Raw genomic sequence first — 26920 nt, forward strand, 5'->3', positions numbered from 1 at the left:
GACCCTGGGGAGTCATGTTTCCCCTCGGAAGGGGTTAAAATGTAGACAAATCACATTTTGGACCATCATTTATTGAAATGCCATTGGAAATAACTCAAACTTGGTTGGAATTATCAGTATTCTACATAGAACCACCTGTCTCTAGATCAGATGTTTTACCAGGATTCATGTCTGATACGTCTAAAATCATGTAGCCTGCATCTCTGTGTGTGTGTAAGATAAATACTGGTGGTAATGAAGAAAAGTCATAAAGTATGTCTATTATAGCATGTGTAATGATAAAGTTTATCACCTACAATAAACAGCTGGTGTGTGTGTGTGTGTGGATTAATGTAGGGGAGATAACTCCACTTCACCCTTCCTGTAGTTTTGTACTATTTTTAGATTCTAGTTTTTACCCACACTGTTGTCTTTATGCTATTCTAGACTACTTTGTCGAAAATCTCACACAAAATTGTAATGGTGTCTTTTATGAAATGATTTATGTAAAGGTAGCATGATCACACAGCAGGATGCAATACACAATATCTTCACGAAATATATATCATAGAGGGATATTCAAATTAGGTTTCCTTTTAATGCATTTTATAAAAAATTTCACTTACGACAATCCTATGCCTCAATTTTTCATATAAACACACATATGATATTTAATTTGTCGAAGTTCTTTATAAAGTAGGTTGATCTAGATTGACTTACAAAACCTTCATTGGGTCCTGATTGTGTTATGACAGTTTGCTTTGTACTAGCCGAATAGTATGAAATATTTGTGTACATTATAAAATTGGCAGGAAATAAGTCTAATTAAGCAATGAGATTACGATCCTAGCAGAAATTTAATGTCGGCAGCATACAGTGAGCCTATAGATCTGGGTTCTGCGGTGCACTATATCGAGGCAGTCTTATTTAATATTGGCCGATATGGTATCCTGTAAGTTTGGCTGGTCCACACTGACCACATTCAAGGGAAAGATATTTTGCTGACAATAATTTTAATTCACCAGAAAGAGTTCTTAAAATGTACAGAACAGTCTGAGGTTTTCCATATCATGTGGAATATCCCTTTAAATGAGGTTTCAGTTCATATGAGATTTTTAGAAGACTTAATTTTTATAAGCTTTGGCACTCAAAAATTAAAACTTCAAGATGTCGTTTATATCTAATATGAAATTTAAAAAAAATTAAGATACTTTTTATCACATAATTCAGAAAACTTACATCTTGACAAAATTTATAGTCATTTAAAGTCGAACTGTGGAGCGCAGAATCAAACGGAAGCAGCCATTTTGTTGTGCCATTTATTGACATAACATCATTATCTGTATATACATGTAATATGATCATCAATTTCTGACCGATGCAGCCGTCAAATTCTCCAGGATACATTACACTCGTGACAAATGCAAATTAAATAGAAATAATGGTAATTTGGACAGTGGCAGATTTTGACAGGTGAGAATTTGTGTTTCAGGAGATGACCAAACTTGGAGAGGTTGTCCATCTCTCACACGTCCAGGTGGAGACTCTCGCAGGAGATAAGTGTGACCGCATCTTTGTCCTGTTTCCCAGCGTCCTTGTCATGTTGTCCATGAGTCCACGCCTCAGTGGCTATCAGTATGAGGTGAGTCACTACCCAGGAATCCACAGCTAACATTTTACAGAGTTATGGCCCCTTTTCATGGTGCATCACATACTTTATCACCTTCAATGGACAACATTTGTCAGATAGTGAAGTCGCTATTTTTTCGCCGACAACTCTCCTTTGCACCTATAATAATTAGACCCCATGCACACTTCCTTCCGGACCAAAAAGAGTTATCAACAAAAGTTTGTATACAACTTGTTTCACAATTGTTGTAAAATAAATGTATAGAGTTATGTCCCTTTGTTTATTATGCATCGTCCCTTTGTTTATTATGCATCACATATCGGTACTTTACTACTAAGAATATCTCAACTTTATGTTCTAGTACAGACAAAGAGTTATGGCCCTTTGTTTACTGTACATCCCTACATCATTATCCTCGATAGCAAACTTTTGGTTAGCTTGTACCAATCGAAACTCCATGGGAGTGATTCATGCAACACTTTGGATGTGATAGGTGTATGGATTTGTAAATAGTTGAATCATTTGCCAGTAAAACATTCAATCTCAAAAAGAGTGGGGAAAAAAAACATGTTGTAATCTTTAATTTGAAAAAAAAAAAAAAAAAAATACACTCTTTGAAGATTCATATATGACAGAAACAATACCCTGTCAGTATTACCACTGACTACAGAATACCTAATGCTGTTTTGGGAAATTTAAGTTAAAAATAGAATCTTTCAAATCACATGCACGTCCAAGCTCAAATGCCTTGGGTCACATTTTCGGAGTTCCGATGGAGCACCTTGCAGGTGTTTGATACTGGTAGACATTGGTGCCCTAGGTTTGTTGTAACCTCTGCATGTCCTCTGACTCCAGTAATTCCAGAAATTGTTTTCCTGTTACCATGGAAACAAATTGTGAAAACATCGTACTTAATGTAAACAAACAAATTCATATCTGTATGGGTAGTTTCCATTTCTTCTGTGGGGTGGGGGGATTTTAATGACTACTTGTTTCATACACCTGCTTGACACTCTTTTGAAAAATCCATTATTGAAAATTATAGTATAATTGAATTTGGGGCTTTTGCATATCCCCATCCTGATCTTGACATTTCTTTTGCCCATTCTGAGTTTACGCTGTCATCGCCTTTGTTTGAATACTTAGGCTCCTGAGCGTCACTGACAAGTTCTCGAAAGACGTTTTGTCTTTCGAGAACTTGTCAGTGACGCTCAGGAGCCTAAGTATTCAATATGATGCAGTTTTCTTAATCTTTTGGGCTTTTCTGTATCTAAGTTTCAATGTGTATTGAGAGATATGCTATCTTGTGTTATGTTGGTGATTTTCTTTGATATTGAAATTTGTCCCACAGTGGGTGACATTTGGTCACAATACTCTGCCTTGTTCTTTCTGTAGAAAACAGCAAATCCAGTGTTTATCAACTTCAGTTCTGAGAATGATTAACTCAAAACTAATTTCTGATAAAACATTGCTTTTTATGATATGATGTACAATCTTATCACATTTTCCCTGTAACTTATATTTGAAATTGAAATTAAAATTGTAAAAAACCTGTTGGGCATTTTACTTAATGAAATGTGACAGTTAAGTTACATAGCTGCATGTACTTTAGCACAATGTATCCCTGTTTATATTGGCAGATAGCTTCACGTTTCAGCTTACTGAAGGAATATGAATTCATAACATTGATAAAAAAAAAAAAAAAAATTCTGAGAAGTTGCCAAATTATAATGTGATGTTATGCTAAAAATCATGGTGGTCGGTCTGGGTGGATGTTGGAGGAACCGTGTTACAATGTCAATCAGAGAAATGCTGTATATATGATGGCTGCAGATAAAGATTCTCAGTGGCTCAAATACTAGTGATTAAATCGACATTAGTTGTATCTGAAGCTGAACATCTTAGCTGCGAAGGAGATACTGGTGACATCTGCTAAAGCACTCGGCTGACTCTGATCAAATGTTGACATCTGTTGAGATGGAAATGTATATTAACATCATAGACTGTAATAACACGGCATTGTTTACACTCGCAGCCTCACTCCTAAAACATATGGAGACTACCATAGCACTCTCAAACACTCTTTATCTGGATCAGCGGATTCTGTGACCTTTTGGCTGTAACCAAGGTTGAGAGGAACAGGTGCCCTGCTTCAGTGTGATAGTATTAATTAATTGGTGTTCCTCCTCCACAGGGCTCACTTCCACTCAGTGGTATGACTGTTTGTCTGTGTGAGGACGAGTCAGAGAATCAAGAGTCACACAGCTTTGAAATATCAGGTAAGTTCATTTACATATTGATAAACATAAACATTTTGTTGCCTCATTCAAATATTATGTTTCTTTATTTACATACCTTGTATCCTCATTTACATATCACTTTTTCTTATTTACATATCATATAATATTGTATCCTCATTTGCATATCAGGTATTATTTAGATATCTTGTACCCTCATTTACATATTTTTTGTGTCTTCATTTGCATATCTTGAACCCTCATTAACATATCTTGAATCCTTATTTACATATCTTGAATCCTCATTTACATATCTTGAATCCTTATTTACATATCTTGTGTTCTCATTTACGCAAGTGTCCATAAAATTTTCTGCTATCCTTATATTCTCATTACATATCACATATCAGGTGATTGATCATTATAGTTCCATGTGTCACATACATGTAAATCACATATGAAATATGCAAAAAATCAACAACACTCGTGAATGTCGAAACTAACTTTTCACCACTGAGACAATGTTGTGTGTATTTATGATTATAATATTGTTTCTACTCCTTTGTCATATGATATTTATGATATGGGAGGAAGGGTGGAAATGTGATAATGCTAAATGGCTCTGTCTGAATGGTGCACGCAATATCAGTGGAAGTCTGTTGTGTGAAAGTATTATATGTCATACAAAACAGGACATTTATAGAAGAGGATGAATTTTTTATTGCAGACCGGGCCTCAGTCTCTTGATGAGGTCACAGTGACAAATCATCTATTAGATGATATGAATACATTGAAAATAATGTTTAGTTACTTGGATAAATGTTTAGTTACCAGGATAAATATTTAGTTACTAGGATAAATGTTTAGTTACTAGGATGTGTAGTTGCCAGGATAAATGTTTAGTTACCAGGATAAATATTTAGTTACTAGGATAAATGTTTAGTTACCAGGATAAATGTTTAGTTACTAGGATAAATATTTAGTTACTAGGATAAATGTTTAGTTACTAGGATAAATGCTTAGTTACTAGGGTAAATGTTTACTTACAAGGATAAATGTTTAGTTACAAGGATAAATGTTTAGTTACAAGGATAAATGTTTAGTTACTAGGATAAATATTAAGTTACTAGGATAAATATTTAGTTACTAGGATAAATATTTAGTTACTAGGATAAATGTTTAGTTACTAGGATAAATATTTAGTTACTAGGATAAATGTTTAGTTACTAGGATAAATGCTTAGTTACTAGGGTAAATGTTTACTTACAAGGATAAATGTTTAGTTACAAGGATAAATGTTTAGTTACTAGTATAAATATTAAGTTACTAGGATAAATGTTTAGTTACTAGGATAAATATTTAGTTACTAGGATAAATGTTTAGTTACTAGGATAAATGTTTAGTTACTAGGATAAATGTTTAGTTACAAGGATAAATGTTTAGTTACAAGGATAAATGTTTAGTTACTAGGATAAATGTTAAGTTACTAGGATAAATGTTTAGTTACTAGGATAAATGTTTAGTTACCAGGATAAATGTTAAGTTACTAGGATAAATGCTTAGTTACTAGGATAAATGCTTAGTTACTAGGATAAATGTTTAGTTACGAGGATAAATGTTTAGTTACGAGGATAAATGTTTAGTTACTAGGATAAATGTTTAGTTACTGGGATAAATGTTTAGTTACTAGGATAAATGTTTAGTTTCCAGGATAAATGTTTAGTTACTGGGATAAATGTTTATTTACTAGTATAAGTAAAAATGCTATGCTAAGTCCACCTCTATCTTTGAGTCAAAATTAATGTTGGCTCCGGATCTGGTTAACTTGATAGCTTAGGGTGCCAGGTCAACTAAAAATAAAAAGGTTCATACAAAGTTGTTCAATTGGAATAAAAAAAAAATTAATGCTGCATGTAAGGCCTTCTATATGAAGACAACTTATTGTGTGGGAGGCTGAACCCAGACTCTTCAACCTTCGCCACTTTTTCTCTTCTATCAACAAGTATCAATATATACATATAAATGCTGAAGAAATAAAAAGTTGCCTTTTTATCTTAACAAAATAAAACTCAAGATTATTTTCTTAAATGTAGCATGAAGCCTTTTAACACCTGAATACACAACTACACTGTAAGGGCGAGATAATTGATTTGAATTTAAAAATAGCTTTTAGGACCCTAGTAACTATTGGACAGTGAATAATAATATAATAGACATTTTAATGTAAACAAACCGATGCCTGCCAAGATTTCATGATTAAAACACTCAAAATATATTTTACAGATGAAAAAAGAGATTTATGAGAGTTTTGTTGAGAAAAATTACTGCCAAATTTTTGTCTTTTATACTCATTAAACCGTCATGGGCTATTTCTTTTATAACACTTTGGGATACCCATGTGATAAATTGGGTCAAGAATGCCATTTTGAATAATTGATTTCTCCTGTGCTGGCAGTATTTATAATCTGTATACCTACATGTTATATTGCTTCGTTCTTGATGATTCCAATAGATATGTTAAAAGAAAAAGCTACAGGATCTTGATTCAAGCCTCTTTTACTGTTTTCCACCTAATAAACACAGAATTTTCCATTGAATGATTTTAGAAATTTTTTGTTGGAATTCACTGAATTACTTGTAATATAGAAGGAATTTATATAGGGTATTCAGGAAAGGGTCAGATTTCAGTAGACAGGGCGCTCTGTAGGTCAAATGTGGTATGCCTGGTTTATATGTTAATTTGAATTCCTGATTTGTTGAATTCCTGAAGTGCAAAATGCATTCTTTTGCTACTTTCGAAAACAAATTGATGGTTTTGTATATTGGCAACATTTTCACTTCCATCCCAATAAAAATTAGACATGACTAGTTAAAACATTTTAGTGGAAGTAACACTGTAGTTAGATACTCTCAGTCATCACAACAGTCATACAGTCCATTACTGTTATCAAGTTATCAGTCATTAATAACAGCATTGTTACAATTATGGACCTTTGATGAAGTCAGTATGGTGTTATACTGACCTGGTAAAATCAAATATTGACCTCAGGCTGGTTAGACTGTCAAGAATATCACCCTGATTTCTTAGTCAGGTTCTGACAGAGTAATAACACATGAGGGGGTGACAGAGAAATCACACCCTAGGGGGTGACAGAGAAGTCACACCCTAGGGCGTGACAGAGAAGTCACACCCTGGGGCGTGACAGAGAAGTCACACCCTGGGGGGTGACAGAGAAATCACACCCTAGGGGGTGACAGAGAAATCATACCCTAGGGGGTGACAGAGAAATCACACCCTAGGGGGTGACAGAGAAATCATACCCTAGGGGGTGACAGAGAAATCACACCCTGGGGGGTGACAGAGAAATCACACCCTAGTTGTTGACCTCAGGACTGAATCATCTGTGCTATATTTAGACAAACTGTATTGATCTTGCCTAGTGTCGTTTGGGGGACCTTACTGATGATTAGTGTTTTAGGTACCAAGTGTTTTATTAGTCCCCTATCAGTGAAACTGGGGGGTGGGGGGGTCATAGGTTTCCTCTCTGTCCGTCTTGTAGGTCTTGTACGTATGTAAGGTCAAAGTTTGTCAGTGGCTAGTGGCTTCATTCCTTGAGATATGTTGATCAAACCTCACACAATGATAATTAAGGACCACAACTTCTCTGACAAGTTCAAGTTTCAGGGGTTTGGGGTCAAGGTCACTTATTATTTTTCAGCGGGGGCTGGTAGGGGACATGTATTGCTTGCTTTAGCAACACCCATTATTTTTGTCTTGTAGAAGCTTTAGTACTTCTCCGCCATTGTGTCTTAGCTAGGCTGGCTCAGTTTTAACAGAAACAAGGATTTTAAGCCCAATCAGTCACTCAACTTCTCCATAATATAGTGTACAACAGTCAACTCTAGAGTGTTGAGGGTATAAAAAGAAAATATTACAATTTTATCGTTTGGTAACAAATGCCAATGAGGAAATGAGATGTTTAGTTTTAAAATTTGTGTGGGTAGTTCCTGGAGCCTAAACACTTAACAGTTTGGCACAGTGGTATCCTTGATAACTGTGAAGTGTGTAGAGTTACATTTCATCAACCGAGGTTCACTAGTCCTCCTATGTTACTGTGTAAAAGACATTTCCTCTGCAGTATTACAAATTAACCCTTGTTTATGCTGGTGGGCCCTGTTATGGCCACAAACCTCAGCTATTCTTTTTAAACATTAATTAGAGTGGTTTCATGTTTTATCAACATGTGGGCTCAATTTCCAGTACAGTACACTGAACCACATGTACTGGAACTAGCAACAAAAAGGGTTACAAAACTTGGTATGAAAGCATTTAAGCTGTTGTTTCTATTAGATAGACAAAGATGCCTTTTTACCAAAGCATTTTTCTGACCACGACAATTGAAGATTGTTCAGCATTTTTCGACTCTGACTAGACCATAGCAACAGGAAAGCCTCACATTCTCGAAGTGTGGATGTGTATGGCAACCATTTTGACTTTACTGCCAGTATTGACTTAAAGTTGGCTGTAGGATTGGTCTATTAGAGCTTGGAGGGGAAACGTTTTGTTGAATTATAGTTTTGCTGTTACAGGGAATATGATAGAGGAGATCATTGTTACCTGTGGGACAACGACAGAGGCTACCTCATGGGTGGAGGCTTTAAAACAACAAGTCAGTCTGTCACTCACCTCAGGGACCACCAAACCACAGAGCTTACAGGTAGGTCAAGGTCATTAGTAACAGCGACAATGTTTACAGGTAGGTCAAGGTCATTACCAAGGTCGTTACCAAACCACAGAGCTTACAGGTAGGTCAAGGTCATTACCAAACCACAGAGCTTACAGGTAGGTCAAGGTCGATACCAAACCACAGTGTTTACATGTAGGTCAAGGTCATTACCAAGGTTGTTACCAAACCACAGAGCTTACAGGTAGGTCAAGGTCATTACCAAGGTTTTTACCAAACCACAGAGCTTACGGGTAGGTTAAGGTCATTAGTAACAGCCACAATGTTTACAGATAGGACAAGGTCATTACCAAACTACAATGTTTACAGGTAGGTCAAGGTCATTACCAAACCACAGAGCTTACAGGTAGGTCAAGGTCATTAGTAACAGCCAAAGTGTTTACAAGTAGATCAAGTTCATTACCAAACCACAGAGCTTACAGGTAGGTCAAGGTCATTAGTAGCAACCACAATGTTTACAGGTAGGTCAAGCCACAAAGCTTAAATGTCAAGGTCACTACCAAACCACAGTTTACAGTAAGACCAAGGTTGCAAACCACAAATATTACAGGTAGGTTAAGGTCACAAACCACAGATTTTACAGTAAGACAAGGTCACATTAGGTTGATTAGATTTTAATGGTCAGTGGCCAAGGTAAAAGGTCGGCGGTTACACTTGACCACTTCTATATATTAAAAAGATTTGCACAAGATATCTCATGAACTTGAGCTCCTAGACAGATTTCTTGTATTAATGAGGGAGGTGGGGGTATATTCTATGTGATCCCTTGCCCACTTTGTTACTATTGTTAATTTGTCTTCATTAAGTTTACAAGTTTTTTTACAAATACCTACAGATATCTACATCCCAGCCAAGCATTAGTCAGCTGACCCAGGCCAAGACAGCCAAGATGACCCATTCCACGTGGAGCACGTCTTGTCTACGGCCCTCACCACCTCTCCGACAACACCTCATCTGTAAGGAGGAGGTTATTCGCAGTCCACGTATGGGTCGAAAGCCAGTCCGCCGGAAACCTGGTATGTGTTTTTTGTGATTATAAGGTGTGGAAATCCACTATATTACGCCCTTTACAAAAAGTTCAAAAGTCGTTTCTTCACATCCTTGATATAAACTTTGAAAGTGATGAAAGCTTTTAAAAAATTAGAAGAAAATGTTTGAAAGCTGTAATATATATATACATTTTTACTGATCGGAGATCGGAATTAGGAGTAGTAAGGCCTTCCACTTTAAAAGTGTTGTCTGAAAATGATAAGTGTTGGATGTATTATATGATATGATTACTGCAAAATGTAACATGACACAAAATATTTACCTAGCTACTGTTTCCTTTGTCGCAGTTCGGACCCATTCTCAGGATGAGTATGACTACAAATGCAAATGGAGACAGTGTTAGTTTGACTTGTTACTGGCTGTCTTTTTTTTCAATGTTGTATGTGGCAGTGATGTATTTTATCATTTCTAATATTATATTCAATCCTTGATTGCACTATTTATTTTCAATGTTATATGTGACCCCGATTGCATCATTCATTTGTTTGTTTATTTTCAATGTTGTATGTGACCCTGATTGCATCATTCATTTGTTTGTTTATTTTCAATGTTGTATGTGACCCTGCTTGCATCATTCATTTGTTCGTTTATTTTCAATGTTGTATGTGACCCTAATTGCATCAGACTACATCATTTGACCTTGACTGTATCATTTATTTTCCATGTTGTATGAGACCTCAGACCCATATTTCCTCAATGAATTCCTTGCTGTTTGTGACCCTGATTGCATCATTATTTACTTATTTATTTTCAGTGTTGTATGTGATCCCTAGTAGCTTCATTTTTGACTTGCTGATTTATTTTCAGTGTTGTATGTGACCCTGCGGTAGCTTCATTTGTATTCAATATGTCCTTGATTGCATCATTTTATATTGAACGTGATCCTTTTTTGTTTTCGGTTATTTTCGTTCTCATATTCCATGAATACTGTCTGTGTTTTTACACCCTTTATTTTGAGTTGACATTCCCATCAGTATTATTATGTTTCCTTATGCTTTGGTTCTGAATCAATAGCTCTGTTCAGAGTTTTGTTGTCTTTATGCACTTTGCATGGTGATAAGCATGACAGATAGTAGTTACAGTAAGAACCTGAAGAACATTTTGTATTGCATGTTAGTATGACAAAAAACGGAGAAACCATCCTATTAATTCATTTGTAAGTTTTCTGGTGAATGTTTATATCTGATCCCAATTTTGCTTGCACTAGAATTTAAAGTAATATACAGCATGCCCAAGTTTTGGAATAATGAAATACAAAATGAAGTTCTTGTATGATCGAGTTATTATTTTGCCATCAGTACGAAAACCATAACGTTATAATGTCCTTTATCAGCTGAAATCACACTTGTTTATAGGTTCTATTGTAAAGAATGTTAAAATGCTGAGATTGTCATCATCACAAGAAAAATACGTCTCTTCGATAGCACTTTCCTCTTAATCAGTTCCACATCGGAAACAGAAATATTTGTTTCCGGGCATGGTCTAGTCCAGGCTGTAGCCCCTACCTTTTTCCATATTGGCATTTCATACTTGGGACATGGGTTCACCTAAACAAGGCAGTGTGTCGTGTTCCTAAAGTATGTCAATCTGACCTACATTGTGACCTTTGATCTATATCAAAGAAAAATTTCATCTATCTCTATCTACACCATTTTTATCACTGGCACTTCATACATGGGTTCACCTAAATGAGGCAGTGTTTTGCGTGTCAAATGTAGGTCACTCTTACCTACATTTTGACCTTTGACCTACATCAAAGAAAAAGTTTGGGCTCTATCTCCTACACTTCTTAACCCTTTCAACCCTAACAAGCTTTAGTGGACTCTGCCATTCATTCATCATCTGAAGTCCAATATGGTCAGGAGGGGTGAAAGGGTCAACACTGCAGGACTTAATACTTGGGGCATGGGTTCACCTAAATGAGGCAGTGTTTTGCGTGTCAAAAGTAGGTCACTGTGACCTACATTTTGACCTTTGACCTACATCAAAGAAAACAGTTTAGGCTCTATCTCCTACACTTCTTAACACTGCAGGACTTCATACTTAGGGCATGGGTTCACCTAAATGAGGCTGTGTTTTTGGCACACCAAGAGTCGGTCAATCTAACCCTCATTGTGACCTTTGACCTACATCAGATGTCAGTGCTACTGTAATGGAGCCTATATATGCACAAGAGAAAAACAAAACAAAAACAAAAACAAAAAAAGATTTGTTCTTCCATGTTTGTTTGTGATACTTTCGATATTCAGTTCCATACAGTATGATCTCGATGAGATACAGGTATCAAATATTTCTGATTCAGGAAGTAGTATCAACATAATACATTTGAATTGGTAAAATACCAAATTGAAATAAGTTAATATTATCAGTTCAAATCAGCACGGGGCAATATCATTGATCAAGTTAGTCACATTGCCTCTGTGAATTTTCATTTTCACGTCTTAATTCTGAGATATTGCTAAAATTCATACCAGCAAATATACATACAATCACATCATGAATAGGTGTCACCTGATCAAATTTCCTGGTAAAAGGACAAAAGTTATCAGTAAATATCCATCAGATTTATTTATCATCTATGCACACATTCGTAGGGGGTCTAATTCGCTGGAATGATCAAGTCGATGTCATCTCCTGGCCTTCTGTTTCATCAGATGTTGATTTCATTCAGGCCACAAATGGTCATGTTTACAGCAGACATTTTCCTTGGCTATCAGTTTTTGACTTTTCGGTACATTTGTACATCCCTTTTGACTTTGTGTTTAGGTTTATTTTGTCTTTTTGGTACATTTGTACACCCCCTTTGACTTCGTGTTTAGGTTTATTTTGTCTTTTCGGTACATTTGTACATCCCTTTTGACTTCGTGTTTAGGTTTATTTTGTCTTTTCGATACATTTGTACATCCCTTTTGACTTCGTGTTCAGGTTTATTTTGTCTTTTTGGTACATTTGTACACCCCCTTTGACTTTGTGTTTAGGTTTATTTTGTCTTTTCGGTACATTTGTACACCCCCTTTGACTTCGTGTTCAGGTTTATTTTGTCTTTTCGGTACATTTGTACGTCCCCTTTGACTTCGTGTTCAGGTTTATTTTGTCTTTTCGGTACATTTGTACACCCCCTTTGACTTTGTGTTTAGGTTTATTTTGTCTTTTCGGTACATTTGTACACCCCCTTTGACTTTAGGTTTATTTTGTCTTTTTGGTACATTTGTACGTCCCCTTTGACTTTGTGTTTAGGTTTATTTTGTCTTTTCGGTACATTTGTACACCCCTTTGACTTTGTGTTTAGGTTTATTTTGTCTTTTCGGTACATTTGTACATCCGCTTTGACTTTGTGTTTAGGTTTATTTTGTCTTTTCGGTACATTTGTACACCCCCTTTGACTTTAGGTTTATTTTGTCTTTTCGGTACATTTGTACACCCCCTTTGACTTTGTGTTTAGGTTTATTTTGTCTTTTCGGTACATTTGTACACCCCCTTTGACTTTAGATTTATTTTGTCTTTTCGGTACATTTGTACATCCCCTTTGACTTTGTGTTCAGGTTTATTTTGTCTTTTCGGTACATTTGTACACCCCCTTTGACTTCGTGTTCAGGTTTATTTTGTCTTTTCGGTACATTTGTACACCCCCTTTGACTTCGTGTTCAGGTTTATTTTGTCTTTTCGGTACATTTGTACATCCCCTTTGACTTTATGTTAGGTTTTTTTTGTCTTTTGCAGTTATCAAACTTCCGATCCGTTATAACAGTAGTCTTAAGTACTCGCAATATATACAGAGAAAAACTATAGTTTAGGAAAAGATTATAATAGCAGAAAGACACTAGATAAAAAAAAGTGTATTGATTGATGTCATCATTTATAAGAAAACCTGTTTATTGAATGTTTATTTTCACAGACGATCCTCGTACAATGGAAGAAGATGCCGTTATACTAAAAGTAATTGAGGCCTACTGTACAAGTGCTAAGACAAGACACACTGTCAACTCATGTAAGTATATATACCCGTCCTCCGTCCTTCTTCTCTCACTCCCCGTGCATGACTCTAGGTTATTGTTAGTGATGAGTGAATGGTAAATATGACTGCACGCATTCATTCTATAGATTGTACCCGTAGAATTTTATTTATTCATTTTGGTCCGCTCCTAACCAGAGAATCTTCACCAACTTTGATAGAAGGGATAGAATTTTCATAAATATGCTACAAACTGCTGATGCTGACAGAATGATACCACTTGATAGGGGAGCTAGATTTCTGGTACATTTTGTACAGGATCAACATTTAAATATGTCTTGTCGCTGTATTAGTTTATTTTCTCCTGAAACTTTTTTGAAAAACATGCACCAAGAATTATTTTTGATAAGCATACCAGTATTGGTGAATTGAGAGGAAGTGGACAGATTGCTGTCGTCCATGAAGTCTGGAGTGATGAACAGCATTTGTATTTCTATGTGATCGATGGTAGACCCCAGATCAGAATTTCAAGACCAGAAAAACTGATTCCTCAAAAGACTTTTGTATAAATATTAAGTAGATAACTCGTGTAATTTGTCAATATTAAGTTTATATAAGATACAAATTAGCTTGTGCATTACCATTTGGAATTTTTCAATAATTGTTCATAATCTTTTGGAATTTTCTAATAATTATATTTTATATTTGATATTATCATGGTACATGCTGGAAATGATAGTACAGTGTCATTGTTGTCCACCTTGTATCAGAACGAATCCCACACTGAACCAAGCTTTGGTCTGTCAGTGACACTAAATCTAAATTTTACATTAAATTTTATATAAGGCAAATATTTAGTCTTTAAACCCTGAAGATTCTACAGTCTCGTTTCATATATAAATTACGTATCAGCTTTAAAAGGTCTAGAATTTGGGGTATTTGCCTGGAAAGGCCTTGCAAATAAACATGTAGCCTTGAAAACATTCTAACACTTTATGTTAAGGTGTCAATTTTGCTATGAAATATTATAATTTGGCACTCTTAATAAATCAATGTACTGATAAAACTGAATGCTACAGGTTTAAAATTTCTTTTTCACTGCACTTTGTAAATGTGAAGGCCTGGAATTATACCTTACTCATGAAGGTATAGAAAGTGTCCTGGATTATATCTGGATTAATTAAGGGTCTTCAATTTTATATGCTGATATATTTATGAACCTTGTTTGATGTTTAAACCTCTCTATAGTGACAATCAACATTTGATGTTACACTAGTTTGTTGTCATGGGGTTTCCATGGTAACCATGACTATATATGGTGTCAAGGTCATCCTTTATAATTAGGAATTATCAGAAGTGAACTGTGTAGAACCTCATACCTTTTTTGTAAGCTCTATCATCCTAATTATCCATATACTTCTCATTATATTGTCAATCTCACTATACCGCCAATGTCATGCTGAACGGCATTATAACAGGGTTTTATTGTTATGAAGCTTCCATTGTTCTTCATTGTACTGTGTGTGAAAGTGTACATGTTGATGTGTCGGTGGCATCATTTTGGTGGCATCATTTTGTCAAACTTAAACCCCACCTCTTCCCTCCTTATCAGTTTCGTTAACTTAAATCACCTGGAAATTGGATTGATTTGTTAACACAATTTTTGCATTCTTGGAATTTTTGTATTGAATTATTAAAATTTTCTTGTTTAAGTGTCTAGCTGGTATGTTGAGGTTTGGATGTAGATAAAATAAGAGCTAAATTAATCGTAAGGAATTTCATGGTTTTACTTCATATGTTATAGCATCTTTGTCATGATAGATTAATTTTAAAGATAACGATGTAAACTTTTCCCATCAGTTGATGATAAGACAACAGAGTAGTGGACTATATGTAAGGAGATGTACAATTTGGGTCAGATCAAGGCGTGATAGAGAAGGAATGGAAACAAACTATTGTGTCATTAACTTCATTTTGTATCTAAAATCTTAATTCAAAGTATAGACTGGACCTTAATCTATGTTTAGAGTACCTTCACAATGTTAATTGATAAACATTTTGAAGACTTAGAAAGCAGATAAACAGATTGGGGAGAAATTTCAAAGCAGATAAAAAGATTGAGGAGAATAAAAGATTGGGCAGAAATTTCAATTCTTTACTTGATAAACATTTATAATGACTTAGAAAGCAGATAAAAAGATTGGGGAGAAATTTCGTTTTTAGCCCACCATCATCAGATGGTGGGCTATTCAAATCGCCCTGCGTCCGTGGTCCGTCGTCCGTCCGTCCCTCCGTCCGTCCGTCCGTCCCTCCGTCCGTCCGTAAACAATTCTTGTTATCGCTAATCCTCCGAAAGTACTGAAGGGATCTTTCTCAAATTTCATATGTGGGTTCCCCTTGGTCCCTAGTTATGCATATTGCATTTTGAGACCAATCGGATAACAACATGGCCGACAGGCAGCCATCTTGGATTTTGACAATTGAAGTTTGTTATCGCTATTTCTTAGAAAGGACAGAAGGGATCTTTCTCAAATTTCATTTGTAGGCTCCCCTTGGTGCTTAGTTATGCATATTACATTTTGAGACCAATCAGAAAACAACATGGCCGACAGGCAGCCATCTTGGATTTTGATAATTGAAGTTTGTTATCGCTATTTCTGAGAAAGTACTGAAGGGATCTTTCTCAAATTTCATATGTAGGTTCCACTTGGTGCCTGGTTATGCATATTGCATTTTGAGACCGATCGGAAAACAACATGGCCGACAGGCAGCCATCTTGGATTTTGATAATTGAAGTTTGTTATCACTATTTCTGAGAAAGTACTGAAGGGATCTTTCTCAGATTTCATATGTATGCTCCCCTTGGTACTTAGTTATGCATATTGCATTTTGAGACCAATCGGAAAACAACATGGCCGACAGGCAGCCATCTTGGATTTTGATAATTGAAGTTTGTTATCGCTATTTCTGAGAAAGTACTGAAGGGATCTTTCTCAAACTTCATATGTAGATTCCCCTTGGTGCCTAGTTATGCATATTGCATTTTGAGACCAATCGGAAAACAACATGGCCGACAGGCAGCCATCTTGGATTTTGACAATTGAAGTTTGTTATCGCTATTTCTGAGAAAGTACTGAAGGGATCTTTCTCAAATTTCATATGTGGGTTCCCCTTGGTGCCTAGGTATGCATATTGCATTTTGAGACCAATTGGAAAACAACATGGCCGACAGGCAGCCATCTTGGATTTTGACAATTGAAGTTTGTTATCGCTATTTCTCTGAAAGTAGTGAAAGGATCTTTCTCAAATTTCATAAATAGGTTCCCCTTGGTGCCTGGTTATGCATATTACATTTTGAGACCTATCGGAAAACAACATGGTCGACAGGCAGCCATCTTAGATTTTGACAATTGAAGTTTGTTATCGCTATTTATCAGAAATCGCTGAAGGGATCTTTCTGAAATTTCAGTTGTAGGTTGCCCTCTGTGCCTAGTTATGCATATTGGATTTTGAGACCAGTCAGAAAACAACCTGCCCGACAGGCAGTCATCTTGTATTTTGACAATTGAAGTTTGTTATCGCTATTTTACAGAAGGTACTGAAGGGATCTTTCTGAAATTTCATATGTAGGTTCCCCTTGGTCCCTGGTGTTGCATTTTGGGACCAATCCGAAAATAACAGACAGCCATTATCGCTAAATCTTAAATTTTATGTATAGGTTACCGTTGTTTGAAAAGCACTAGAGGGCTGTTTCTGAATTTACACAGATTAGTAAGACTTAGAGGAAGGGAAAAGTAGAGAAAAGATCAATCTGACATGGAACCTATAAAGATCATTCAATGGTGGGCGCCAAGATCCCTCTGGGATCTCTTGTTTGTTTTGATATTTCTCATCTAAGTGTTGAGATTTCACTCCAATTTGTTCTATTTTAAATTTTAATTGTACAGCTTTATTAATTCTATCGTAGATAAATAGTGTGTATTAAGTGCCCTGTTTTGGAAATCACCGATATTTGATAAGATTTTCTAGTTAACAAATAATGAAAGCTAATAATCAATTCAAATACATAACTTGCTTACACATTTATAGATAAGATACATTTACCTGATCCTCCTAGCAATAAAATTTTTTTTAGCAAATTAGTCATTGGAACGACATTTGTATAAATACTGGAAACAAATTAAAGTAAATTGAGAGTATAACCTAGTGGGAACTGTGATTAACCATGCATGGTTGACTCGGTCATGGATGACTAGAGACTCACCTTATTTCTGTTTGCCTTATTGCTGCCTGGACGTGTGTTTCATCTACTAATCCTCTTGATTACACGACATTATGTAGTGGATTTGAAAAAGCTACGCCTCAACGAAGACGGCACAATCCAGGGCTATGGGGACACACTCATGTCCCCGGAAATGGAGGAACTTCAGTTTCTCCATAGCAACCGAGGAATGATTCCCGGATTCTGCTGTGCTACCTTCCCTCTGGCCAAGGGACTCGCAAAAACAATCAAACGCCTGTAGGAGCTATGTGGGGTCGGACCCACATTGCGACAAGGGCCATTTTCATTTATCGCTTTTAAACTATCGGGTCTTTTTTTCATTTTCTTTTTAATGAAATAATGACTGACCTAGTAATTTTATGTAGCTATTGGACAAAGACTTTCAAAGCCTGTATTATTATCTGCAGGGCCATCAAAATTTTTGCCTGAAATATTACATTACAAAATTGATGAACTGGATTGTCCACATAAATGAACAGGGCCAAAGTCTGAATTATGTTGATATGGAATATTTTTTTGAGTGTCGGCCATAAAGTCTGAAAATAATGTTTCATGATCTTAAAGTGAATAATTAGGGTGATTTGTTTTGTCTAGTGACAAAAACTGCAAAGAAATCTTTATTGTGTAAAAAATAATTTTAAGATTTCCAATGAGTTGTGATTGTTTCTGTCTAATCATACGACAGAAAGATTTTTCCTCAGTGATGGAAAATTTATCTCCAATACAGAGTCCTTCCGCACCGACACCAAAGTGTACATAGGAAATTCCTATTTTCTTGACTATGAATTATCAGTGTATTTGCCATGAACTTAAGCTGAAAATGCCATTAACTTGTCCATAATGATTTTGTGGTCATGCATGGGTTATCTCCCCTTTACAAGACTGTTTTAACTTGTCCAGGACATTATTGTCTGATATGTAAGATATTTAGAGAAAACCCTGTAAATGATTGACAGAATTTTAATAATGTTGAATTAATGAATTATAATCAATATCATATGTAAATGATAAAATTTTGTTAATATTTTAAAATATTTTCGTCGAGATAGAACTATTTGTGTCTACCTGGAACATTTGTATATATGCTACAGTATACAATCAGGTCTTGTTGATGAGTTCAATGCTGTTTCTATATATATAAATGCTGTATTAATTTCAGTAAAATTCTATTATTGAAAAAGTAGTTAGATAAAAACTCCCTGCTTTCTGTATGCTTGATGTATGTGTACAGGAACAAAAGGCAGTTGTTAAGGTTGTATGCTTGCTTACTGTAGTCTGTCTCCTTTACAAAAGAGTTCCACACTGTCAGAAATAGTGTTTTAAACTTGGCGCCACCTGGTGCCTCAGAATATACTATCAATATGTTTAAACTAATGAGCAACTCATACTTATAGGTACTCCCTTTTGTAATTATGATTTGCCCGACAAACTATTGTTTACTTTTAGATGTATTGTTGTTTACTTTTAGATGTATTGTTTGTTTGATTAGTGGCTTGTGTCTGTAGAACATCCTCCACTTATTGTTTATATTTACACCCAAATACGGTGACATTGAGTTACAAGTCTATCAATTGTTGTCAAGGTCAAAAGTCATACTTTAATTTACCACATTAAAAAAATTGGAGTCACAAGGTTCAAATTTTGGTTATAGATGTATTATGTGAGCTCTTTAGTTTTGAAAAATCTGGAAAGTTCTTATAACTTTAAAACGTTCCTAAATCGAATAATAGATGAAAATAAGGGAGATAACTCTAACACAAATCAAGAAAACTGTTTTATTGTAAGTTTTCTATTTCCTGTGATGGCAGATGGTGTAAAGTCATAAGCAATCTATTGAGTGAAAGGTTTTGAATGTTTTATCATAGAATTCATCAAGAAGAATTGGAAACAAAATTTTACGGATAATTAAGATTCTACTGTATACTACTGGGATGATAGAAAAGCTTCCACAATCATAAGTGTCTTTAAAATGGCTCCGATCATGGGTTTAACTCATCTTGTGATTAAAAGAGATGTTTGGATATTGTTTATGACCTTTGACCCTGACATACAATCAACATTTAGCCATTTTCCTAATAATGTGTGCAGCGCTGGGTAAGAGTTTGTTACATTGCTGGTTAGATGGAGCTTGTATCTGTTAATGATTTGCTAAGTTTTTCACTAACTTGTCAGAAAAGCTGTGCATGTTTGATCACCAAGTCTCTGCTATAACTCTGACCTCATGTTGCTGTAACTTGGACCTTATGCTGCTATAATAACTTGGCATGACCCTTAGGTTTCTGAAACTTGGACCTTATTTTGGTGTAGCTTTGACCTCATCTTGCTGTAACTTCAACCTTTTGTTGCTGTAACTTTCACCCAAGATCTGTGTTAATTACTTTTTCATACAAAAGTACAACCTGGCCATGTTTTACCTGTAATATTACTGAGCACCACCTGGCCATGTTTTACCTGTAATATTACTGAGCATCACCTGGCCATGTTTTACCTGTAATATTACTGAGCATCACCTGGCCATGTTTTACCTGTAATATTACTGAGCATCACCTGGCCATGTTTTACCTGTAATATTACTGAGCACCACCTGGCCATGTTTTACCTGTAATATTACTGAGCATCGCCTGGCCATGTTTTACCTGTAATATTACTGAGCATCACCTGGCCATGTTTTACCTGTAATATTACTGAGCATCGCCTGGCCATGTTTTACCTGTAATATTACTGAGCATCACCAGGCCATGTTTTACCTGTAATATTACTGAGCATCACCTGGCCATATTTTACCTGTAATGTTACTGAGCATTGCCTGGCCATGTTTTACCTGTAATATTACTGAGCACCACCTGGCCATGTTTTACCTGTAATATTACTGCCCACACCGAAATAAAGTACAAAAAAAGTATGGGAAAAAAGTACTAAAAAAGCATAGAAAAAGTATGCTTTTTTTGACTCAATTTGGAACCGATATTCCAACACGGTTCCAAATTGAGTCAAAAAAAGTACTAAAGTACAAAAAAAGTCTAACAAAAGTATACCTTTAGTACATTTTATTGTTTTCATTAAGTACAGAAAAAGCACAAATATAGTACAGAAAAAGTACATTAAAAGTACAATAATAGTATAAAGTGCACAGGGCCAAATTGATGGTGTACTTTTTTTGTGCTTTTATACTTTTTTAGTACTTTTACAGGGAAGTCCATAAAGTACAAAAAAAGTACAAAAGTACAAAAAAAGTATGAAAATGGTACAGAAAAAGCAGGAAATTAGTACTGAAAAAGTAGGAAAAAAGTACCAATAAGGTAGGAAATTAGTACTGAAAAAGTAGTGGAAAAGTAGGAAAAAAGTACTAGAAAAGTAGGAAAATAGTACTAAAAAAGTAGGAAATCTGTACTGAAAAAGTATCAAAAAAGTAGGAAAATGGTATTGAAAAGAAGGAAATTAGGACTGAAAAAGTAGGAAAAAAGTACCAATAAGGTAGGAAATTAGTACTGAAAAAGTAGTGGAAAAGTAGGAAAAAAGTACTAGAAAAGTAGGAAAATAGTACTAAAAAAGTAGGAAATTTGTACTGAAAAAGTATAAAAAAGTACTGAAAAAGAAGGAAAAAATTACCAAAAAAGGGACTTAATTTAATGGTGTAGGAAATTAGTTCTGAAAATATAGGAGATAAGCTTAAATGAGAATACTGCATGCTTAAACAATACATACATCAGTCCCATTCCTAAGAAAAATGCACAATTGTATCAAGTGAAAACAAACATTGAAATACAAGATTAGTTGTCCAATCACAATTCCACTGAGTATAATTTCATGCCATAGCAAAGTCTGGATCTAATAAGCTCGAAATTTGTTTAAGGGTGAGGTTAAGGATTTACAGATGGACATCTATGTATAAGGGCAATAACTTTTGATAAATTATTCTAATATTTTTTTCAAGCAGGAAAACACAATTTTATATCATGTGTATGTAGGAGATCCAGACAAAAAAAATATACCATTCTAAATAAAAAGGGCAATAACATTTGTAAAAATTGTCGAATCATAATTCCTCTTGAGGAAACACAACAAAAAGATGTAAATAAAAAACAATGCATAAATGCATACTGAATACAATGAAGTATGGTATATGCATAATGTTGCTTGCTTAAACTGGTCAAATCCAAGTAAGTGTGAATTCGAAAAATAAAATGTCTGATTCTCTTCATTCCTTTCTTGCTTTATGCGAATCATTGCCCTCAATTCGGACCACAATGCAATATCTTCAAGCTTTCCGTCACTTCAGAATGTACTGCATAATCTGTTGGAAGAAAGAGAAAATTTTAAAATATTTTGTATATCAAAACTTAGAATAATTGTGAAGATTTGTTCAATATAAAAATGTAGATAATTTTCCTTATATATGCACCTGATCACTTTACTGTCATTTATTACATGCATGTCTGCTTGGAAGTCTTTTTATCAAGAAAAGCTAGCCACAGGTATACAAGTTTAAAGTTACAACATAAAACTTTTAATTATAAGGATAAGTACTTTAATAAAAATCAAGCTACTCCAGAATTCTCTGACAGTTTGTTTCATCTTAAATTATGCAACTAACTATCAAAATACTCCAAAACACAGATTTTTTTTATTCAATCATTTCTTGAGATCATTTTTTTGTGAATTGATCATGATCATGACATACAACAAATTTTCAATGGATTTTATTGACTTCGTTTTTGAATGTATTTTCTTCAAATTCCATATACTATAGTAGACAATTATTAGCTCATTTACCGATATTTTTACATATATTCCCTAAAATAGATATACACATGTTGCCCGAAATGTGACGTTACTTTCGTTCTTATATTCTAACTTAAAAATGTCATTGCTATTTTTTTTGAAATTTTATGCAATATCTCTTGAAATCAACTACAAAAAATTCTGTAAATATTATCAGATGAATAAGCAAATAATTCTTTACATGTAAGTGAAATTTCAATAAATTCCATTGAAAAACGAAGTCATAAAAATTAAGATATTACGAATTTACCGTTACGTGACAGAAATAAAAATGCAATATAACTACGTCGAAGTTCGTCAATAAAGAAATAAAATTCTTCTTGTTCTCAATATTTGGGTGCTATCAATCAGGATGCTTATAAAATCCCAGGCGTATGGTAGCATAAATCTGTAAATTGAATACTTACGATTGAAACACACGTGGATCTAGCAGTTCTTTGTTAATTAAACTCGGGCCGTGTAAACTGTAATCGGTGATGAATTCATTATGAAAACCCTGAAACACGAAGTAATCAAGTATTAATATTAACATGTGTAGGCCCCTATTCACCTATATAATGTGAAACGATGTAGGAACGTGCAGAAGACGAAATAGATTTAAATAATAAAATTGTAAACTTACCTGGTCGCGATATCTGTGATATTTTCGGGTCAAAATGAGCATTTGTCGCCAAAAACAACAAGAAAGCTGATATTCTTTGGCCACTTACTGACAGATAGTCGATCTTCTTCAGTTAGGCAAGAAAATGAATTTCGTTTTTAGGCTATTCTATATCAAAATCGTGTTTGTTTATGTTTCTTCCGTTGATAAACATCCGGTGAAATTCAAACATGGCTATCAGACTTCCCGCTAAAATCTCGCTGTTTGTTGCATCATGGGATAAAAAAAAAGTTTTGTCGGAGATCTACTGTATCGATTTCATTCTTTTATTACTTGTTTTTTTATGGAGGCGTTTACGCCTGCCATATTACAATCACCTACGAGTTGTGACGTCACAATCTCTCACTTTCATTTTCGTTATATTTCCTTTCACAGTTCATTTTGTAGTTTCTTTCGGTTCATATATGATGTAGTTGAACTATATATACATTTATGAAAACTATCACGACTACAAATAAAGTGCTATTACATGAAAAAAGGTATATTCAGTTTAAATTTCTCTTCGGCGGAAGCCCGGAATTTGAGACCTCTGGTGGTAATTTCTGTAACTAGGGGTAATGATTCGCTTATTAGTCCAAGTATGAGGCACGTCATTGTAGTCCGTCATTCAAAGTAGATGTGCACAGAAATGTATTAACTATGCTGATAATGTTGTGAACATTTCTGGAACTATTTTGAATAAACAATAAGAATAATGACTTGTAAATATCTACACCTGCATCGATTTTTGCAAATCTATATCGAAAATACTGATTGAAGGGAGATAACTGCGATATTCTGACGTTACCTTACAGAGGACACTTGTTTAACTACTAGGAATAAAGACGGCATAACAACCCAAGCGCAAACAAATTTCCGATTTTCATAAAACCCTCCAGGTTTTGGCTAACAACATTTCTTTTGTTTACAACTTGGTAGTTTGTTCACGAGATTTTATGAGATTTGGTCCGATATTTAGCGATCACGTGTTTCGTCTGTTTACGTGAGCGAGCACTCTGTCAAAATGGAGGCACGTGGACATGGGCTTCACACGAAGCATCAAAGTGCGATGATTGTCGCTAGAAATTAATATCTATCATTATGAATTAAAGGCAAGTTGCTTACAAAGTTTAAATCAGTTTGTTGACCCACTGAAATAAGCGTTTGTTTATTTAGGACGAAACTGTTTACGATAAGTTGTTCAAGCCTGGCCAGACCACAAAATCACAATATCTACTGCGATTATAGTCCGAATTTTCTGACGATCTTGCTATATACTATATGCAGACTTTAATCAGCTTTAAGGCAATATCAACACCAGAACCTTTCGGATTACTGCGATAACTGCTCGGAGTCCCTGTGTTTCAAATCTATGAATCGGCAGACCTACGTGATGGCGTGATGGAATTCGATCGTTTATTTTTCAAAACTAAGAAAACTGGCACATATCTGTCGTGGTGGTCATTTGTGCTGTACCTTCCCCGACAGAGACAATATACAGAATCTGGATTTCTGTGATAAGGTTTACTGCAGTAGCTACTCGCACTCGTAATATATATGAAAATGCTAAACTATTATTGAACCAGCTTGTCTTATTTATATATTATTCAGCTCACGATTCAATGCAACCTTTTCAAATGTTTTCATGTAATATATATATATATACATTTGTATGCACCAAGCTGTGAAATGTTTGTATTACATAGAATATTTAAACAATACAAAGTAATTGTAGATTAACAAAATGTATACCAATTGCATTTTAACGTACTAGTACAACTGTTTGTTGTTTTCATGTAATATAACTTTTTGTTGTTTTCATGTAAAATGATAAATACATGTATATCTATTGGCAATCGATATACAATCCATATAATATAAGACTTTCTCAAATATCAATATCCTCATCACTTTCAAAATAAATCTATATTTTTGCTTTTGAAATTTCATTAAAAATGTTTGATTTTCATGTCACGAACAAATCCCTTAAAATGATCATCAATCTCCTTATTGGTCTCCAGAAAGTGTGAAAATAAATGAAACTTTTTTGTCAATAATTCTATTCATTATGAATTCATGTATAACCATTTAGGTTTTTTCCAATGTTGACCTTTAAAACTATATATATATACAAGCAACAATCCGTGGGATGTCAAATATGGAAGGCTATAGCTGTTTCAGGATAAATTGCCAAAAATGCTTATAAGTACTGTTTCTTATCACTGATCACATATATTGGGTTTTTGACTATTATGTGTTATTGCTACTTAAGTGTGAATTTTTTCGGCTTCAGTGATAATGTATTTCTTTGTACTTATGTGCAACAGACATCGCGAGAGTTTAATTCTCCTACATATAATATTGACTCCTACAAAAAGAAGTTGAGTGATCATGATTGGTTGACTACGAGAGGCATTTTATCAAATCTCATATTTACCATACTGATTGCTCATGATCATATTTCATCCGGCCTAGTAAACTCTAGAAAAAACATCTTAATTTATGAAAGTAGCTAACTCCTTTAATGTATGTGTAAAAATTAAGTATATATATATATCGTACAAAACATCAAACTTCTAATATGGTAGAAATGAAACATACATTTAGGCTGACTGCCTGATAATATAATACAATTTGTACAGAGTTTACAATCCTTTGACATTCAGCTCATAATATACACCATTATAATTTGATCTGTCGTCATGCGTCGGTCTTCTTCTTAAGACCAAGATATCGCAGAATGGTGTACAAAAGGTTCTTAAGCTGTTTTATCAAAATTGTTAATTTCATGGCCCCCTATGTGTCGCATTCTCCCTGGGGAGAGGATACATTTTACTATAGTTTATATAGAAAACTCATCACACATATTTTAGCATAATTTGTTTCATTTTCATTGGAAATTGGTTAGCACGTGGTTAGGGCAAACTTTTCTCAATGACATATTGTCAGAGAATGTCAAGGCCATCGACTTGTTATGGGTTCGAATGTCAAAAATAAAAATCTTATATTGATTATTTTTTTTCATTTCATATGAAAGAACATAGTCCACTGAAACAGAATGTGCATATTTTATTGTCATCAGATAAAAATATGGCAGAAAGATATGGCACTTGGAAAAGAATCATAAAGCTATTTTCTCCAGCCAAAATTAAAAAATAATCCAAAATTGCAGAATAAAGGTTTCTGCTCTTTTATCTATAATATACACATGAAGGCTTGATGTTTGGCGCATCGATAACGTATGGCTGGCTACAAATGTTATACAGTGGAACTTCGTTAACTCGAACTCGGATAACTCGAATACCCCGCTTAACTCGAAGTACATCGCCGGTCCCGGCCGAATTCTCTCTTTATCTTAGTAAAAAAAAATCGGAAAATTCGAATTCGGATAACTCGAAAAACTCGGATAATACGAAGTAAAAATTTGGTCCCAACTATAAAAATCCTACTTGAAATGTTCGAATAACTCGAAGTATAATTTTCGTCGATCGGTGTTTCATAAATTCATAAAAGAAATTGTCGGTTGAATCTTATAACAACAAGTCTTGGTGATAAAAAGTACTGCTTTACTTACATCAGGTAATTTCCCAAGGCGGTAGCCGATATCAGTACACACGATAGTC

The 26920-nt window shown here is 34.7% G+C and overlaps 1 protein-coding gene across 12 annotated transcripts in view; it reads left to right on the forward strand.

Annotated features, from left to right (window-relative positions):
- LOC117342837 (rho guanine nucleotide exchange factor 7-like) overlaps window positions 1-26920 on the forward strand; it is a 90390-nt gene that overhangs the window by 41921 nt on the left and 21549 nt on the right. For 9 of the 12 annotated variants that reach the window (XR_004535909.1, XM_033905094.1, XM_033905096.1 and 6 more), the window contains exons 10-15: window positions 1472-1621; window positions 3804-3888; window positions 8437-8564; window positions 9427-9607; window positions 9929-9979; window positions 13537-13629. Coding sequence is in view for 11 of the 12 variants with exons in the window: in XM_033905094.1 (XP_033760985.1) it covers window positions 1472-1621; window positions 3804-3888; window positions 8437-8564; window positions 9427-9607; window positions 9929-9979; window positions 13537-13629 (688 nt within the window). In the remaining variant the exon portion in view is untranslated. Of the gene's footprint in view, window positions 1-1471; window positions 1622-3803; window positions 3889-8436; window positions 8565-9426; window positions 9608-9928; window positions 9980-13536; window positions 13630-17934; window positions 18471-26920 lie in introns of those variants that run through there. The other 3 variants (XM_033905098.1, XM_033905101.1, XM_033905105.1) reach the window with 2 other exon arrangements.

The sequence above is a fragment of the Pecten maximus genome, chromosome 14 (genome assembly GCF_902652985.1).
Source record: "Pecten maximus chromosome 14, xPecMax1.1, whole genome shotgun sequence".
Lineage (NCBI taxonomy): Eukaryota > Metazoa > Mollusca > Bivalvia > Pectinida > Pectinidae > Pecten > Pecten maximus.